The sequence below is a fragment of the Acomys russatus genome, chromosome X, assembly GCF_903995435.1.
Source record: "Acomys russatus chromosome X, mAcoRus1.1, whole genome shotgun sequence".
NCBI lineage: Eukaryota > Metazoa > Chordata > Mammalia > Rodentia > Muridae > Acomys > Acomys russatus.
In genome coordinates this window covers 96,989,779-97,010,142 of record NC_067169.1, presented here as the reverse complement: position 1 = coordinate 97,010,142, position 20,364 = coordinate 96,989,779, and the positions used below count along the sequence as shown (strand labels likewise).

The 20,364-nt window shown below is 34.0% G+C and overlaps 1 protein-coding gene across 7 annotated transcripts in view; it reads left to right on the top strand.

The window, feature by feature from the left end:
- Thoc2 (THO complex subunit 2) overlaps positions 1 to 18,566 on the top strand; it is a 114,554-nt gene extending 95,988 nt beyond the window's left edge. Inside the window, exons 31-39 of one of the 7 annotated variants that reach the window (XM_051141056.1) lie at positions 166 to 596; positions 756 to 814; positions 2,258 to 2,293; positions 6,754 to 6,891; positions 7,205 to 7,274; positions 7,357 to 7,517; positions 9,941 to 10,017; positions 10,470 to 10,515; positions 15,716 to 18,566. In XM_051141056.1, coding sequence (XP_050997013.1) covers positions 166 to 596; positions 756 to 814; positions 2,258 to 2,293; positions 6,754 to 6,891; positions 7,205 to 7,274; positions 7,357 to 7,517; positions 9,941 to 10,017; positions 10,470 to 10,497 — 1,000 coding nt within the window. In that variant the 3' untranslated portion in view covers positions 10,498 to 10,515; positions 15,716 to 18,566. Of the gene's footprint in view, positions 1 to 165; positions 597 to 755; positions 1,525 to 2,176; positions 2,294 to 6,753; positions 6,892 to 7,204; positions 7,275 to 7,356; positions 7,518 to 9,940; positions 10,018 to 10,469; positions 10,516 to 15,715 lie in introns of those variants that run through there. The other 6 variants (XM_051141055.1, XM_051141054.1, XM_051141053.1 and 3 more) reach the window with 6 other exon arrangements.
- The last annotated feature ends 1,798 nt before the right edge of the window (positions 18,567 to 20,364 follow it).

The window sequence follows — 20,364 nt, the reverse complement described above, 5'->3', positions numbered from 1 at the left end:
GGCTCTGTAGACCAGGCTGGCCTGGAACTCATAGAAATCTGCTTTTTTCTACTCCCCAAGTGTTGGGATTAAAGGTGTGCCCTACCATACCTAGATCTTTTATGATTTTAAATATGGGGCATATTTGATGATTATTTTTCTTTAATTTTTTTTTTAATTTTTAAGCAACAAAGCTGTTAAGGAAAATGATAAAGAAAAAGTAAAAGAGAAAGAAAAAGAGAAAAAAGAAAAGACTCCAGCTACAACTCCAGAGGCCAGGGTACTTGGAAAAGATAGTAAAGAAAAACCAAAGGAAGATCGTCAAAATAAAGATGAAAAAGCAAGAGAGACAAAGGAAAGAACACCTAAATCCGACAAAGAGAAAGAAAAATTCAAGAAGGAAGAAAAAGCTAAAGATGAGAAATTCAAAACCACTGTTCCCAGTGTAGAGTCAAAATCAACTCAAGAAAGGGAAAGAGAGAAGGAGCCATCCAGAGAAAGAGATGTAGCAAAGGAAATGAAGTCAAAGGAAAATGTTAAAGGAGGAGAAAAAACACCAGTTTCAGGGTCCTTGAAGTCACCTGTTCCCCGATCAGATATCTCCGAGACTGAAAGGGGCAAGTGTACCTTTTTACATTTCTTTACTATTAGTCCTAATATGCTTGTTGGTTGACTCTTTGTCTTGATAAGTTAATTACTGATATTGTTCCCTTTTTGAAGCATTTGGAATGACTGGAAATATACCTTACTCTGACTGTTTCTTTTTTTCCAAACAGAACAAAAACGCCGCAAAATCGATACTCATCCTTCTCCATCACATTCCTCCACAGTAAAGGTTAGTATAGCCTGAGGAAGGCAGCATCCGTATTAGGCTCACCTGTTTGGAATACCAATGTCCTGACTTCCTTCAAGTTTTGTGCCAAGTATTCACTGGAGCCACTGGAGGTTTTATATTGCATTAGAAAATGAAATTTGTATGTATTGGTGGACTGATTTTTCCTGTTGAGTATTTTTATTATAAAAATGTTAGAACTTCAAGGACCTAGCACTAATTTTGTTGTGTTTCAAAGTGCAAGAGAAATTTTACCCAGAAGTGCCTCACTGCTTTAAGCAGTCCCTTTTGGAGTGCAATTGTAGCTACAAGCAAATGAATCTTTTCAGCAGAATGAAGCTATTTTTCGGCATAAATATTGAAGATTATATAGTCCTGAAGACTTCCTGAATGATACAGGATAAACAAGATACCTCTGAATTAATCAAGCTTCTTGATGAGCATCATACCGATGTGCCTTCTCAGAAGGAGTCTTGAAAGGAGCTCCATTTTAAAGTCTCCTTGGTGATCAGTTCTCCTGTAGTTGTGTTTATTCAGTGAGCATGCAGCTTCTGTTGTATCTTCCCTTGGAGGTTTGTTTATGCCCATTGGGTTCCCAACAAGTTGAACAATAAGAGCAGATGTGGCATCCAGTCCTACTACCAAGCAAAGAGAAACCCCAGGCATTCAACTGCAGCACAAAATCGTGGGTGTAGCCTTCTTGAAGACTCAGGGTAGCCATTCCTTGCTCCATGTTTAATTTTAATTTTAAAGTCATCTAATTTCATGGAATCTTTGATTTGCAGTACGTTGAACTTTAAAACTGTAAGTCAATTAATTCTTCATCCAGAGCTCTGTGGTGGAATACTGTAATTGGTTTCTTTTCCTTCTTTTTTATTTTTTTCCTTGTGAGAGGCATGAGATTAAATAATCATAGTACTTTGCAACAAAATACTGATGAATGTTTTATAGAATATTTTTCTATTAATGCCACTGAGTTTTTAAGCTGGAATAAAGTTTTTATATTTGTTGGAATTATAAATGAATAAAATTAGAAATATTCTAATTAGAGAATAGCTATGAAAATATTAACCAATTTTCTTTCACAGTGACCTCCACTGCTTTCAACTCTTAGTGGAGAAAACTGTTTTTCCTTTTTAAAACCTCTTAACTAATTAAAGTTTAATATGAGATATGTGGCATTATCATTTATATATTTTTTAATTTTCAATCAACAAAATTTTAAATTTTCTATATTTGATATTTATAATTTTTAACATTACAATTCCATTATATGGTTTTGATTTTTGTTTTTATTGCTGATATTCATATTGATAACAATTTCCTAGAATTTATCCTCACAAGAAATAGCTGGTTTATTTCCAGGTTACAGACATACTTCCCAAAGTTCCTCTGGGTTCTGAGAACTATGCCAGCTCACCTGTCATCTCCATTCATTTTCTACAGGACAGTCTCATCGATCTCAAGGACTCTTCAGCAAAGGTTTGAGTCTTTTAAAATCATGCCTAAGTAAAGCAGGAATTCTTAATTTCCTTTATTTAGTAGGTACCACCACCATAGTAAATTTTGTATGCTAAGATTGGTGGGAGAAAGGACTCTTTTTATATAGACCCACTTTTAGAAATTCTTATCACAAATAACAACAAAGATGACAATGGCCCATTTAGAGATGTTGCTATGAATGTAATATGGCAGTATTTTTATATATTCTTTCTTGTTGTACTATGTATTTTTCTTTTATGCTTTACAGTCTGGAAATTCAATAAGGTTCTGGGAAAGGAAAGTTGCTGGTTTGGGGTGGGTGGCAGGTAGATTTAAATAGTGTCACAGAGAGCAAACTTGCCAGTTTTATTGCTTTGTTTATAGATAATGCAAAAGAACAGGAAAGTAGTTCACTGCATTCATAGATCTCTGCTGAATTATCCTTTTAGTAGCTGTGGCATAATACCAGGAGATACAGTAAATATAAAACAACTATTCTCCTGGAAGGGAGTACTCAACTTAGTGGCTATATATGTTTATGTCAGTATTAACTCTTTCTTTTCACAGTAGTCTCCTATGTATTCTGATTTTTAAAAACAGTGGGTAGCTTGTGTATTTTATTACAGAGTTTATTTCAGTGTTATACTTGAATTGTCTACTGTTCATGTCATTTTGTCTTATGAAATCTGTATCCTCTTTACTTTGATTTTTCTACATTTATGCTAAGAACGATTATTTATGGACCAAATGGAATTTTGAAATGGCCATTTGATTTTATTTTTAAATGAATTTTAAATGAAATTTCTGGCTAATTACTAATTCTTAATGGGTTAGATAGCCAAAGTGCCTGTGTCCTAAAAATATGGCATCATTTTTAAGATAAACCATTATTTGAAAGATTATGCACTATACTAGTTAAAATCTTTTATTGACTTTCATTAAAATGTACCGCAGTATAGTAGGTCTTTGCAGCTAGTTTGGGATTGTATGTGTCAGTCTTAGCAATCAATAGCTTGTGTGGGTTGTTTTATATTCATGGGTTTGTAATAGTTTTAATCTGCTAGTATTTATTTATTTATTAAGGAATATGTTGAAGTGGTTTGAAACTTGGTATTAAGACTAACTAGATTTTCTTGTCAGTGATGAAGATTATGGTTTCTTGCATTTGTTGTGAAGATTGTTTTGTCATTTCCCTATGTCTAGATAATAAACATTTGTCTCATCCCATGTTTATAACAGTACTATGAGTTAAATAGGGCAGATGGTAGTTTTTTTGTTTCTCGTTTTTTTGACAAATGAGAGACTGAGCTATTCCTAGTGGCATACAACTTGTCATCACTGAAAATGTGAGCTAAAATGAACGTTTCTTGGTTCTTAACATTCATTTCAACAATAGCTGTAAAGGTTTCCTTAGCTCCTTTAGTGTGTTTATATTACTTTTTAAATGTGGCAATTGAAGTCAGTTTTCCAGCATTTTTGTTCAAGATGAATTTTGTGGGTATTTGAAATTCAATAAATTATTGCACATGGAACCATAAAAATAGAAAATGACATATATGCTATTAAATTTTTTGAGACTCATTTCATTTTTCAGATCCTTAGCTTAGCATGGTATCTTACAGTAAGATTTAGCTACTCAAGAAATACTTTAAATGAAGTCTTAAGCCTTTGGTAAGCAATCCAAAGTGGTGGTTTTGTATTATAATAGCTGATTTTATAATTTTAAGTGTATAGAAAATGTAATAGCATTTTAATGGCTTGGGATAAAAATTTTCCTGGACTTTGAGCAATCTGTATAGCCTCACTGTTTCTGGGGCAGCCTTAACTTCCTAGGTTTTACTGTAAAGTTATGTGTCTGTCTTTCATGATACCTTGTGACTTGTACATAAAGAATTGTTTTCTTAATTTTATATTTTTGAAAGTTACACTTTGCCCCCAGAATTTTCTTTCTCAACAATTATTGGGTATTTTTATTTTCCAATCTATAGGAAAGTAGTGCATAGATTTAATTTTTTGTGAGTTTAAAAGATCTAACATAGGATACATATATTTTGCCAATTCATTTTCCACTCCCATTTCTACCTCACATATTTCTACTTTTGATCAGTTATGTTTTGGCGTAACAATACTAGTAGCTACACATGATGAAGAGAGTGCAACATGCTTCTTTTCCAATGAAGGCTAGATTCTTTTATTAGATATTAGTGGTCTCAATCTAAAACAATAAACTCAAAGTAGTAATAAAACTCTACAATGTTACATACAGATTGTCCTAACACATCATTAGTTTAATTTAGCAAATATGTGTTAAATATTCATTGTATCTACTAGCCACTAAGAAGTATAAAAAGTAAAAAAGGCATCTAGTTAGAGATGTACTAGAAATGACTGTGGACACAAATAAATAATAAGGGCAGTAAGGAAACCCCGTTACAGAAGATAATAAAAATAATAATAATGATGATGATGATGATGATGTCCACTGGAAAGTAAATTGCAGTGCTGAGATAGTTTAGGTGCTGATGACTTTCAAGCTAATTTTGAAAACCTAAAAATTTAAAGATAAAAGCAATCATTCTAGTAAGGTAAAAAAGATAACAGAAACTACTGGTGGCCACAGAACATTAGGTTGCCGTATGATAGGATTTAGTTGTGTGATTATGCAGCATATTTAGAATGCCTAAACAAAGTAGTATGAATTCTACTCAGTAGATAATGAGAAACTATATTTTGCAGATAAAGGTGCTGTCACAGTCATTGGAGAAGCAGGGTGGAGGAAATGAATTACTATATTTCTAAGCCTAGAATTTGATTGTATGTCAGTTAACTGACAGTTTTATGTCAAGAATGTCAGAAGTTGAGGCTGGACATGGTGGCCCATGCCTTTAATTGCAGCACTAGGGAGGCAGAGGCAGGCGGATCGCTGTAAGTTCGAGGCCAGCTTGGTCTACAAAGGGAGTCCAGGACAACCAAGGCTAACACAGGGAGACCTTGTCACGAAAAACAAAAACAAACAAACAAAAAAAGAATGTCAGAAGTTTTAGAGCAGTTACTCAATTCCTTATGGTATAGAATTCAAGTAGGCATGGATAAGAATGTCTCAAGAACCCTATCTCAAGAAACCAAAAATAAATTTAAAAATATTAAAAAAAAAATAGAACCAGTAAGGTAGAATTTACAGTTGTCATCATTTGATAGAGTTACAGTACTTTCAGAAGTAGAAAATATGCATCCGTCTTTATATTTCCAAAAACTATTTAAATAATCACTGCCTGGTTTATACCTAGGCAAAATGGACTCAGTAGTAAAATCATGGCTAGATTTATTTTTAACCCATTGTGTGTGTGGGATACTCTTAGTAGGAGAAATAAAGCAGTACTTTAAGGAATGTTTCAGTAATAAATTATTGAGTTTGTCTTATCTAGTTCATAAATAATATTAGGGTATAAGAAAAGGAGAATTATAAAAATATTTTGTCATTTAAAAGATTTTTTTCTCCTAGAAGTAGGATTTTTTTTTCTCATTTGGAATTAGAATAACCTTGATGTTTGGCTATTTCTCTTCAGATCGTATAAATCTTTTGCTTTTCACTAATAGCCTTTCTGACAGAGAAGATTTGTTCTATCACTTTTCAGTCTTTCGATTTAGTCACCCACAACTGACCTGATCGTTTCTTTAGCTATTTAGAACCAGTAAGGTGCCAGGCATGGTAGCATGCACCTTGAATCCCAGTACTCGGGAAGCAGAGGCAAGCAGATCTCTCTAAGTTCAAGGCCAGCCTGGCCTATAGAGCGAGTTCCAGGACAGCCATAGCTACACAGAGAAACTCTGTCTCAAGAAACCAAAAATAAATTAAAAAAAATTAAAAAAAAATAGAACCAGTAAGGTAGAATTTACAGTTGTCATCATTTGATAGAGTTACAGTACTTTCAGAAGTAGAAAATATGCATCCGTCTTTATATTTCTAAAAAATATTTTAAATAATCACTGCCTGGTTTATACCTAGGCAAAATGGACTCGGTAGTAAAATCATGGCTAGATTTATTTTTAACCCATTGTCATTGACTGCTTATTAGTAGATGGTAAGACTTTCACATATCCATGACTGGATAGGGATTTTTTAAAATCTTTTTTTTTCAGCAGAAAATGTCCAGTTGCTGTTTTTACATATGAGCTCCTATATACTACAGTGACAAGAAGAATGCTGGCCTGTGAATTTGCTGTGAAATATCAGTTGAGGCAATGAAGTGAGCTAAAATGGGAAATCTTTATAAGGCCCAGGATTAAGCCTTTGTAAATGAGTCACATTCTTTTATCTTAGCTCTTATAAAACAAGAAGATAACTAGTTTTGACTTTATATATAATTAACTATTGTCTTTCACTTAGTAAACAAAAATACCGAGGGCTGCCAATACTGGAAAACTAATAATCTTTAGTAATATTGCCTTAATTTTAACAGCTCTACATTAATCATACTCCTCCACCACTGTCCAAGAGTAAGGAGAGAGAGATGGACAAGAAAGATTTGGACAAGTCAAGGGAAAGATCCAGAGAAAGAGAGAAAAAAGATGAAAAGGACAGGAAAGAGCGGAAAAGGGTTTGTAATTTTTAAAAATTAGCTTGGAAAGCTTTATTGTATATATAGTAATATGTTTTCTGCTTTTAGAAAATACTCCTTTACACCATAGTAGTCTGTTTGAAGTTTTAACTGACATTTTCATCCTAAAGTGTGTTTGCATCTTCTACAGTAAATAAGGAACTTCGGCTTAGTAATCTTTCTCATTCCGTTTTACCAAATGATCCTCCAATGCTAATTAGTGATATCTTTCTTGTATAAAATAATACTTAAAGAGAAAGCATAACAAAAACCATAACCCTTGATCAATGTAGTTCACAATTCTTGGTTCTAGGATCACTCAAACAATGACCGGGAAGTGCCACAGGACATAACAAAGAGGCGGAAAGAGGAAAATGGAACAAGTAGGTAGACTTCCTAATACCTTGGAAGTGATTATCAGAATGAATTGGAAAAGCCTTTCATTTTTCTCTTTTGTAATTTTAGTGGGGGTTTCAAAACACAAAAGTGAGAGTCCATGTGAGTCTCAATATCCAAATGAGAAAGACAAAGAGAAAAATAAGTCAAAATCTTCAGGCAAAGAAAAAGGCAGTAGTGATTCATTTAAATCTGAGAAGATGGATAAAATCTCCTCTGGTGGCAAAAAGGTAAATTAGGAACACAAAGGAACTGTATATTTTTTAGAAAACATGTAATTTATTATTTTTTGAGCTTGTCATATATGAGTACTGTATTTATGTCATTTCCACCCCACACTATTGACTCTCTACCCGTGTCTTCCCCCAACTTCCTCTAAACGTCATGATCTCTTCTTTAATTATTACTGTTACACCTATATATGTTTCTATAAAAAAGCCTGCTGAGTCCATTTAGTGCTGTTCATATGTATATGAGCACTTGGGATTGGATAACACCTCAGGGGACTTGTCCTTGGAGAAGGCTGAGTCTCTTCCTCTCATAGCAGCCATTAATTGTATGTGGCTCTTCACCTAAGGCTAGGGCCTTGTGAAGAAAGTACTCATGTTAATTTAGTGCCTCAGTTTATGAATGTACACTCCTGCCAGATAATTATCTGTTAATTATCTTGGAGTGGGAACAGTAGGCACGGGAGGGAAGGAAGCTGGTACTCTGGCTGGGAAATTTGAGCTAGATCTGTCCTAAATGATTGTGAAGTTAGAATTAGTATACTTCTGAAATTCTTTTTATCTCCATTTTACTCTCATCACTTCAGTTTTTGTTTTGTTTTCTTTTCAAGACAGGCTTTTTGTTTTTTGTTTTTTGTTTTGTAACCCTGCCTGTCCTGGAACTCATGCCAGGATTGCTAGGATTAAAAGTGTGTCCCACCACCATCTGGTTCACCACTTCAGTTCTTTATGTTTACTTCTTTTTCTACCCATAGTTCTTTGGTTTTCTTTTTCTTTATTCTTGAGATATAACTATATATGTATAAAGTACATGCTGTTATATACCAATGATTAATACTCAAATTTCAAGCATACTCCATAAAATAATTGATAAGCCACTACTAAGTTGTAAACTGTTTATATAGTGTTACTGTAAACGTTAAAGATGTGTAGTGTGTTTATAATTTTAAAAGCAGTTTTAGAAAAGTGAACATTAGACAATTTAATTCTCTACGCTTCCAAAAATAGTCTGTTCTTTTTCAGTGCTTTTTAATTGAGATAAGTTCACATAGAAAGATACAATTAAGTCAATGGTTCTTGACTTGTGGGGTCCTGACCTGTTTGGTAAACTTCTATCTCTAAAAGTATTTGTATTGCAATTCGTAATAGTAGCAAAATTACAGTTATGAAGTAGCAATGGAAACAATTTTATGGTTGGGGTCATCACAACATGAGAAACCATATTAAAGGGTTACTGCATTAGGACGGTTGAGAACCACTAAAATAAGTGGTATGTGTATGGTTCCAAGACATTTTAAATGTCCCAAAGGGGAAACCTAGGCTTATGATACATTCCCTCCTCACCTTGCCTTCCCCAGTCCTGGGTAACCACTCATCTGCTTTCTGTCTCTGTGGATTTATCTACTTGTAATGTTTCATATAAGTAGAATTATAAACTAATATGGCCTTTTGTGTCTGCCCTCTTAGAATGATTTTGAGTTTCTTCCATATTGTAGTATCTGCCATTACTCAGTATCTTATGACCTAATAATATTTTCTTATGTGTATAGACCACATTTGTTTAATCATTTATTAGTTGATGGATTTTTGTTTTGTTTTGAGACAGGGCCTGGCTTATTGGCCCAAGCTGGCCTCAATACATTAGCCTACCTTCAAACTTGCAGTCCTCCTGCCCCAATTTCCCTGGGGCTAAGATTTACAGGTATAAACTACTATACCCAGCCAGGTGTTGTATTTTAGATCATTTCTACTTACTGGCTATTGAGATAATCTTATGACCATTTGTGTGCTGCTATGAAATAATTCGCTTGATTTCCTGTAATTTTCTTGGCTATACCTAGGAATAGAATTGTTAGGTTTTTGTTTTTTTTTTTTTTAGCTTTTTTGAATTGCTGCCAAACTTTTCCACAGTGGCTATATAGTTTCCATTTCCACTAGCAATAGATCAGGGTGCAATTTCTGTACATCATTGTCAACACTGGCTACTTTTTATTTAGTGGATGTAAGTGGTAATTCATTGTGGTTTTGATTTGTATTTCCTTGGTGACTATGATTCCAAATGTCTGTCTTTCCTTGTATTTGTATATCTTCTTGGGAAAAATCTCTTCACATACTTTTACTGTTTTCAAATTAAGTTGTCTTTTATGACATTCACTTTTAAGATATCTTTAGATATTCTGCATATTTAGCTGCCATTTCCTATTCTATAAGCTGTTACCCTTTCCTGTGGTGTATGAATGGTTTTACTTTTGGGGGAGTTCAATATTCCCATTTTTTCTTTTGTTGCATGTGGTTTTTGTGTTATATTAAGCACATTTTTTGAAGAAAAAAATATGGCTGGTGGATGATAAAAGGGAATTTTAAGCTGATTTTTTAAAAATGTATTTGATTTTTCATTCCTCAACTAATTTCATCATTCCTCATAGGAATCCAGGCATGATAAAGAAAAGATAGAAAAGAAAGAAAAACGGGATAGTTCAGGAGGAAAGGAAGAGAAGAAACAATATCCTTTTCATCTTTATATTTTATTCACTATAATAGAAAGATTTGATACTATTCATATTTAGAATTAAATCTTTCTTGTATACGGTCTAAGTATGAGGGAGCTTATTCCTTTTAAAGTGTAGTTAACCCTCAGTGTAGGATCTGAAAACAAGAGATTCAGTCTTCTTGATTTTTAAAAAATAATTCTCTAGTGACTGAGATTTTTTTAAGGACATAGGTTTTATAGGCTCTCTGTCTTTTTGTTATTCTTAATCCCAAGAAACAAAAGAGGAGCAGTAATCCCTTGGGCTGGGGAACATGGTGGCTAGAATAGCAGAATGATAGACACAAAAGCAGAGCTCCTAGAGCTTGAGGTTACTAGGTTGATCACAGCCAATTAGGCCTGGAAGTCAAAAGGTAGGACACTATTCTTCCCACCCCAAAGTTGTTTTCCCTTAATTTGTCATCTACTCATAAGTCCTCTGACAAGCACAGATAATGAACACTTCCAACCAAGGTGAGTATATCTCCCTCCTTTGTATTTAGATATACACCTAAAGGAGGCCTGAAAATGGTAAAGGAACCAGATCCATTTTCCAGGATACAGCTACTTGAATCCTTACCTGAATATAGTGATTATTTTGTTTATAGATATAAAACTTGTAGTTATTTTAAAACTCTTTTCACTTTAAGCTTGCTGATTAGTTACACTTAAAAACAAAACAAAATAAAAAACAACCAAGATGTATTTAAGAACATCTGGCTGTCTCTGCCACCTAGTCTCATCTTTTCTGAATTATGTTTTTAAAGCACCTGTAGCACAATAAATAGTGGTGTTATTTATACTTTACAGGTGAAGAAATTAAAACTCTGAAAGGTTGAAGCAGGGCACAGTGGCATTAAGAAATGGCGTTGGCACTTAAGGGCGGGTCTTCAATGTTTTTTGTTCTTTGTGCATTTAAGTTTTTGTGTCTCTTTCTGCCACTGCTCATGTTTTATAAAGTCAGAAATTACATTCTGTACTTTTAGCAAGATTTTAAATAGGCAAATTTGTCTCCAAGGTAATGCATTTGCTCTGTATGATACATAAAACTGTTTGAACATCTTACTTAAATTACATGACAAGCAGAGTGGACAGACAGTTCATAATCTAATTTAGCCTCCTTTTTGAGGACCTAGTTAGTCAGCATCTGAATAGTTACTCTTGGGTGTTTTAGGATTATTGACGTAAATAGTATGATTTGTGTCCTCCATTAATGACTCCAGGTAGAAATATTTGAGTTGACGTTTTATTGCTCATTTTTTGCTTCCATTGTAATTGACCCTTAATAATACTACACATATACACACTATTTATACCTTATCTCTACTATGAGCTGCTTCTAATAATTTAGGGAACTGGATATATAACAGACCCTACTTAGTGTTGCTTAAGGGTGAGAAATATCTGGGAGCTATGTTGTATACAGGTTTGGTTTAGGATGTGAATTTTGTCATAATTATTTGGTTGCAATACAGGGATTTAAGCTTGTCACATAGGTGACCTAATGAAGGATGTACTTTTTCTCCTCTGTTTTCCCGTGCTTATTACCTGAATAGTAGAGCAGGATAAACATGAATATGAAAGAACATTTAGCATTTAATATTCTTCTGCTTATTTTGAAACAGAGTGTCACTGTATAGCTCTGGCTGGCCTTAAACTTGCTATGTAGATCAGCCTGGCCTTGAACTCACAGAAATTCATCTGCTCTGCACCACCTTATGATTATAAAAGAAAGAAAATAGTATTATTAAGTCTTCTCTAGGAAACTATAATATATGTTACATGATATATAATATTACATATAGTATATATATTATATATGAAAATTTGTACATACTATATATTACTTTTTATTCTAATCTAACCTTTCAATTTGTTTTTATTTAATATACTGCTTCTCTGTTAAACAAAAACCTTCCCATCAAGTTTACATTAGGAACAGATAGATCAACCATGGCCACTGACAACTTTCACTGAGATCTTATTCGTCTGTTTTCTCTCAAAACCTAAATTTGCTTTTACACATGGACGTTTTGATACAGATTTTTATGAGCTAGAAGCTTTTGATACAGATTTCTATGAGTTATTCTAAACTGGCCCTGAAATATCCCTTGGGAACAAAAGGTGGGGGCAATAGTTTTGAACAGAACTAGATGTTTGGCTGGTGTTGCAGTAAATCTTCTAATACTAGATAATCTTTTACAGTTATATCACACATGCTTTCTTCTGGGTAGACGATTACTCTGGAGTAGACTGATTCTCTTCTGGTTATTTTCTGGCTCCCTCTGGATTTGGACTCATTCTGTGGTTGGAGAAGCTGTTCTCTTTTTCTTTTCATCAGAAAGCTCATCGTTTCCTATGGCACCTGTCTATTTGTAGGGTATATGAAAATCTGCCCCTCTTGCTCCCCTGTTAACTTGTTTCCTCATCTACAGAAAGTGCTGCTATAATTTTTATCCTATCACTAATTTTAAGATTTTCTTGTTGCTACTTAGAACAGTTATTTAAGGGGAGTCAGCCAAGAAATTATATTGATTTGTTGTATCTGTCACCCTGAGTGCAGACATACTAAAATGATCACATTTGGATCAAGAGAATATTGTACAAAAATGTGATTTGGATTACATTCTTTTCAGAGTTTCTTGTCCTTTCTCTTATTTTTAGTTGTAAAACTCTTTTGTGTTTTTACCTGGAAAATCTTTATCCAAATTCTACTTCTCCTTGATTTAGTCTCTTGAGCATCATTAGCTGCTTTTGCCTTTTACATTTTGTTTTACTTTAATCTTTAAAAATCCTTGTCTGAAGCTCAGGATGTAGCTCAGTAGTAGATTGTTTGCCTAGTATATGCAACACCCTAAGTTCAGTCTTCCACACCAAAGGGGCAAAACCCAAAACCAACAAACAAAAAAAACTCTTGCTCATTAAATTATTACCTAACAACCATCCTTTGTCTTCTCAGTTACTTTTCGGTATATGCAGCCCACAACTCATGTCCTATTCTAGCCACTGCATTTCTAACTTTCCATTCTAGCAAGCCTAATTTATTTCTTACTTCTAGTTTTATATATGTAACCTAATTCTTTATCCCCCAAGCCTGATACTGCAATTTTCTAATCCTTGAACAAAATTTGGCTTGTTGGTGAGGTCTTATAGAAGGTTTACATTTAGAATGCATGGTTTTATTTATTTGCTGGTTGGTTTGAAGTACGTTCTTACACTGTATTCCAAGCTGGTCCAGAAATCATTGTGTAGCCTAGGTTGATGTCAAACTCAATGTCAGTCCTCCAAGGTCAGCCTTATTACTGCTGGGATTATGTGCATGTACAATTCTTCAAAACACTAGATTATCCTTCTAACAATTCAGGAAAAAAAATGACCAATCAGAATTTCAGTTTTATTTGATGAATTGAAACATTTGACATTATGTTCTGATTTCTATATAGTAGCAATCAAACTTTGACCTACATGCTCTCTTCTAGAACAAGGCTTTTGTGGACAGATTGGTCGGGGGAGCGCAAGGCAGACTGTTTACTCCAGCATTCCCTGTATGGTTCATTTTGTTTGTTTCCATTATAGCTTTAGCCATTATAGACAATTGACTTAAAATTCCTGTTCTAGCCCCCTTTCCCCTTCTACTCTGTACTTAGGAAACTGGCCTCCTAAGCTCTCACAGATTTCTAACTTTAGGAATGTGTTGGCATTCCCAGGTATAGTCTAAATATGGTAGTGATCCATATTAGGAAATGAGTATTTGGTGGAACTTATTCCTTAGGAGCTAGTGGTTGCTCATATGAGCTTGTCCTAGTTACTGGTCCCCACCTATGTATAAGTACATTGCATATCCACATCCTTCAATTGTGATTTTAGTTGAACAAATGATTTTACTCGTTCTTGTATAGATAACCAATTATTTTTCCTTGTCATATGTGCTGTGATATTTAGGCATCCTGGTAACTATACATGGAAATCTGTGTACAGAAGTAGTAACTGCAATGTGAAATGATTTAATCATCGAAAACTTTAGTGAAGAACAATACTGGAAGAAAAATACTTTTTTTTTCTGCTATCAAACAAGCTCAGTTTACATACACTGTTTGATAGAAGGGAAACCAAAATGACTAACAATTGTTTTATAGTCCTGAGGATATTTATTGAGCACAAGCTTGTTTTTGCTTTTAATATGTACAAAGCTTTTGTTAGACTGAATTGCTAAACACAACTATTTTCTCTTCATTAACATTTATAGTCTTCAAAAGTACTAATTGTGGGTTCTGTAAATCAATACTCATAGACACTAAGTAGTTGAAGCCAGAAAGAATTTTGTACTTCCTTTTCCTCTTCAGGTAGACACATATTCACTAAGGTGCTATTTTGTTTTGTGTTTTTAAAGGTCTTGACATTGGGATAAAGACTTACAAAAGGGTCTCCTGCCAAATTTGCCCATGTGTGTGACCTTGTACATTTTTATTTTGACAAGCAACACTGTGTGCAATTAGGCTTTAGCTTAAAAGATTCTCATCTTTAACTTTGTGTTACATTTCACCCACACAGATCATTCCAGGAACTATACTGTGTTTGGTATAAAAAGTTCCTAAGAATACCTTCAGGTGTAATGCTAGATTAGGATGCCTGTCCCTGTGTCTTTCTTCTCATAACTTCTTCCTTGTGAATAGTCCTTTGATATTCTAAATGTCAATTTCATCCTTATATATACTTCAGCTTTGGAGAGGGAAGGGGCAAATCACTAATTCAAGATAACCAAGTGATAATGAGTTCAAGAAACACAATGCTGTGGTTCCTCCTTTGATATACTTAACCATGAGTTAGCTACTATTTGGGTAGGTTTGTATTTTGTATTTCTCTTAAATTTTTATTATCATCAAAAGGCTATTTTATGAGACATCTGTAAACTATTGAATCAGGTAAAAAAGAATTGACATTGATATAAGTACCAATATAAAAGGATGCTTCAACATGTAATCTGTTCTCAGCAGAATAGAAGGCCACTTCTTGTTTGATTGTGTTCTCTGTGGTGTTAGCAGTACAATTTTTACTTTCAAAAGAGTATATGTGTGTGATGATGGAGGAAAGCAGATTGAGCCTGCATTAGAAAATGATTTTGAGAAATATCAACAAAATCCTAAGTGTGAAAAAGATAGGTTTCTGTGACCCCTTAGATTTATAGGCTAATCTTGCTGATAAATAATTGTTAAAGTGGTACACATTTATTTTTAAAATAACATTATTTACAATAAGCTTAAAGGAATGTTGCATAGTATTGGTGTAAGCCTAGTGTTAATGAGAATAAAATTGTAACTGTATTGAGGAAAGAATCCTGGAGTGTGAGTTCGGCACTGTTTCATCACTATGCCTTCTTGTTTTGGGATCTTTGAGACAGGGACTCACTTTGTAGCTGAAGCTGTCCTGTAATTTTGTATAGCACAGGCTAGAATCTAACCCAGTGTGATCCTCCTGTCTCATAGTCTCAAATTCTAGAGTTATAAGTATGCTTGATAGCAGCTACCTCTTCTGAAGCTCATTGAGCTTTGGAGCAGATTTCAAGTTGTAACCCCCAAACTTCAGCATTATTGAATCGAATGGCACTCTTGAGATATCATGACTAACATCCAGTATCTTTCCACTTGCTCTTGTACTTGCTGATTTGTCATTCCAGGGTGTGGACAGACCCCTAAGCTGAACGTCTCCCCGAGGAGGATGCCAAAGCTCCATGAGTCACTCTCAGAATGATATTTCACATAATTAAGAGCTTCTGGTGCTGTCCATTTAATGGGAATCTGCTTTAAGTCAGAAGATGCATACATACCACCATCCTTTTGACAAGACATTCCAAAGTCAATGATTTTCAGAACATTATTTTCACCTGCAGGCAATTTCTTGGAGCAAGGTCCCTGTGCATACAATTTTTACTTGAGATATGCCATCCAGAAGCAGCATCTAATGAAAAATTCACTAACTGACTTTTAGTTCATCCTTCTTTCTCAGAAAGGAGAGGAAATTGCCTCCTGGAACCAATTCCTTAATGATGTAGATAGATTGCCTTTGTGTGTGAACTCTGTAAGTGTGAAAACATTGGGATGATTTTGTTGCTTGGAGGGTTTTGGCTTCTTGTAAAAAATTTTAAATTTAATTCCAGTTCCTGGGAAAGATCTTTATGTGTTTTAACAGCAACAGCATTTTTATCTTTTAATGTACCTTTAAATTTGTCATCTAAGTTTCCTTGTCCTTAAGGAATTCTCATAGGGTGACATCATGATTGAGGCCCCATTTCTTATTCCGCGTATGGTCATATGGATATCATGATGTTCATTTTTTTTATTGGAACATTACACAGAAATCATTGTGATCAAGAACTCATTTCTTATTCTCACAAGTATGGTCATGTGAATATCATGATGTTCTTTATTAGAACATTATTTATTTTCAATCTAAAAGCCTGAGATGCAGTCACCATTTTAAAGTGGACAGGTCAGTGGTCCTTAGTATATTCACTATGTGGTGCAGTCATCACCATAGTCTAATTGCAGAACATGCAGGTTAGCAGTCATTCTTAACTCTCCTCTTTCTTCAGCCACTGGAAGCTACTGACACATTTCTGCCTGTGAATTTGCCTGTTTGGGGACATTTCATATAAATGGAATCGTGCAATATCATGTCCTTGGGGGCCAGGATTCTTTCAACTACCATCATATATATTATCAGGATTTATCCATGGTGTAGCATGTGTCAATAATCCATTCCTTTTTATGGTTAAATATTCCACAGAATGAATGTGTATTTATGTTTTGTTTACCCATTTATTATTTGATGGGCAGGAACAATTGTTTTTCAAGTATTAAAATTGTGAGTTCAACATCAGTGTATCCAAAATTATAATTGATGATGTCAAGATTATACATGGTATGCGCAGAATGCTGTGTAGAAATGATGTGTAAATTATTTGTTGGCATTTCATACAATTTTGGTTATTTTCTAAGGCCCCTTCTAGCTATGATTTTAGGAACTATGTGAATGTAGTATTTTCATTAATAAAGTTTAATGCATTAAGCATTAATTTAAAAATTGAGAACAACATTAGGCAGATATAAAACTATTTGCCACATACTGTAATCATGTTTTGAATTTATTTCATTATACAGTATTTGAAAATGTCTACATAAAGGAAAGGAAATGAGTATAATTGAGTCAATATATTTTTAAAGCAATTTTTATAATTTAGCAGACATTGCATCTTAATATAATTCACTATTAAAATGTGTCCTTGTGAAAAAAATTGATGTCATTTTCCTCTCTCTGTTTCTATTGGTTGATATGTAAAAAATAGGTTCCTTTCCTTTGCTAAATGTTCTGTTTATTTTTGATACATTATTTCTTGCGCCTGAAGAATGTACCTGTTACTCTTTACTCTTTTTCTCTGAAATCCCGCAATCCTTCTGCCCTCTCAAATACAGAAAATATTTCAATGTTTCTTAAAAGTCATAGTATCTTAATGATTTCTAAGAATGGACAAAGACACAGAAATATTTCATCATTTTCTGAGAACTTCATCCAGGCCTTTGTTATTGACAGAATTCAATGAACTTTCTTCCTAAGTGGTTTTTTCACTTTCCTCCTTTTTCACCCCTCCTTCCTCTCTGTCCTATCCTTTCCTTCTCTTGGCCTTCCTCCCTACTTTTTCCCTCAGTCTCTCCTTCTTGTCTATCAATATAACCAATTTGTTTTTTTCAGGTGGAAAGAATGAATTGAAATCATACAGCTGTGACCAGAATCTTATTTTCCTGAGTAGATTTCTGAGAATTGTGAATGAAGCGGGCCCATTTTCAGTTATCTGCTTTATTGCTCCATGCAGAACACCTAAAATTGTTGTGTTATATGTTATATTGTACTTTAACTTGTTGCTTAATTTCTACATGTTTATTTTCAGTAATGGCTGAAAGTGTTGATTATTCCATATTTTAGCACAATGTGCTGCATATATTTCCCAATAAGCAAACAAGGTTACATGTGTACAGAAGTTCACTTTTGATGAAATATTGCCTGGGTTTTGGTCCCGCCTCCCATTTGAAATGCTTTCTTTTTAATGTTTGAAACTGAAAATAAACAGTTACTGAATGATTTTGAATTTACCTCATTTTAGAACTCAGTTTTAATTTATTTGGCCTGTTTTTAATATTAGTCACTAAAAATAAAGTGGAGCACTGTCTTATGCAACGCCTAAGAATCGTTTTATATAGTATGTGTACAACATTAAAACCTGTTCTACAAAGAAAAACATACCAGCGTTCACTTGCCCCTTGCCATTTTTTCTTGTAATTGGGAAATTTCCCTGGGGGGGGGGGGATAAAAAATTAATTGTGTTTTAATTTTACAGCTACCGGAGCTTTGTATTGCTAAACTTACATCTGGAAAAGTTTCACATGACATTTTTAAGAGAATTTTTTATCTACTGAATTCTACCAGTGTAACCATTTTTTCTAAATAAACAATAGTTTTCTCAAATGACTATATCATTGTGTATATTGTTACTTATTTAGCATAACTTAGAAAAGTTAACTCAGTAATCTTTTAGCCTTATTTTTTTTTTTTTTCTGCATGGGCTACATTGTCAACACCCAACACTATGGAAACATTATTCGATTATTTTTTGCACTTGAAGTAAGCTGTAGGATGAAAACATGCCTTATATTATCCATTTCTCAATGTCTTGATGGCATTGATATAGAATCAGAATTTTCAGAGTTGAAAAGGGATATAGTTTTTAAAAAGAAGATTAAAAAGTGACGACCCTATCTTAGAATTGGCAAAAGAATATGCATTTTGATGCTCTTTTTTGGGTAATTGTAACTTGCAGAAGATGAGCAGAACAAATATTTGTGGGAGTATGGTTTGTGCATTGATTGTTGAACACCTATAACATACCTACCATAAACATTTCAAAGGAAAAGAAAACTTCATTAAAGCAATTTGTGACTTTGAGAAAATAACTATGATTTACTTAGAAATCATCTGTGTGAGATGTTTAAGAATTGCTTTCTATTTTTTTGTTTTGTTTGTTTGTTTCCGAGACAGGGTTTCTCTGTGTATCCCTGGCTGTCCTGGACTTGCTTTGTAGACCAGGCTGGCCTTGAACTCACAGTGATCTGCCTGCCTCTGCCTCCTGAGTGCTGGTATTACAGGCGTGCGCCACCACGCCCAGCTTGCTTTCTGTTTCTTTATAATTCCATTCATGTTATAAGGTTTAAGGTTATAGGGACAGATATAGTATACTTTGACATAAGAAAGACTGACAAAACTATCACTAACACAATACTCAATTGAGATAAACTATTTCATTTAAAATCCAGAATGAGAAACAGGTTCCCACTTTATCCATTTTTGTTTACTCAATATAGTACTGAATGTGTTAGCTAGAACAGTAAGACTAGAGAAGGAAAAGGGATACTAGTAGGAAAGGAAGAAGCCAAATTATCTTTGCTGATAACATGGAACAAAAGGTTCTAAAAGACTTCACTGGAAAAATCTTAGATCTAATGGACACTTTTAGCACAGTAGGATACAAAGTCAGCATAAAAGTCAATATCTGTTTTATGTACTACTAACAAACTTGCCATGAAAGAAATCAGAAAAAAATCCTGTTTGCAGTAACTTAAAAAATAATACAATACCTAAGAATACATGTAACCGAGGAGATACCTGTAAGGGTGCTGGGAACTTAATCTAGATACTCTACAAGAGTCTAACTGCTCTTATCTGCTGAGCAATCTCTCCAGCTTCATCGTTTTGCTTTTAATTGCAAAATTATGTTAGAGGAAAGAAATTTAAGTTTGCAATATGATAGCTGCTTCTGAACATCTACCTGTTCTAAGTACAAGAGTCTAAGAACCATTTTCTGTTCTAAGAGTGTTTCTGACCATGTTTAGAAAAATAAGGTGTCAAACCTTTTCTATAAAGCACTAGATAGTAAATATTTGAGGCTTTGTGCTCATGTGTTCCTCTTCCAACTTTTCAGAGCTTGAAGATGTGGTAAGAAAGCAGTCAGAATGTCAGTGAGTGTGGTTACATAGTCTGAGGAAATTTTATTTACAAAATAGAAAGAAACCTGGATTTGGTGTGCAGGCTCTAGTTATCTGAGTCCTGATACAGAATATTTCTCCTGTTGGAGATTGAAATACATGTTTAAGTGCCTCTATATCCTAGAAGCAGAATAAAACACATCTGCCCTCGTGAACCATCCATTCTAGTTAGTGGATTCAGACAATGGTACATAATGTTAAGTAGAGGAAGGAAGATATTCTGAGAAGCCTG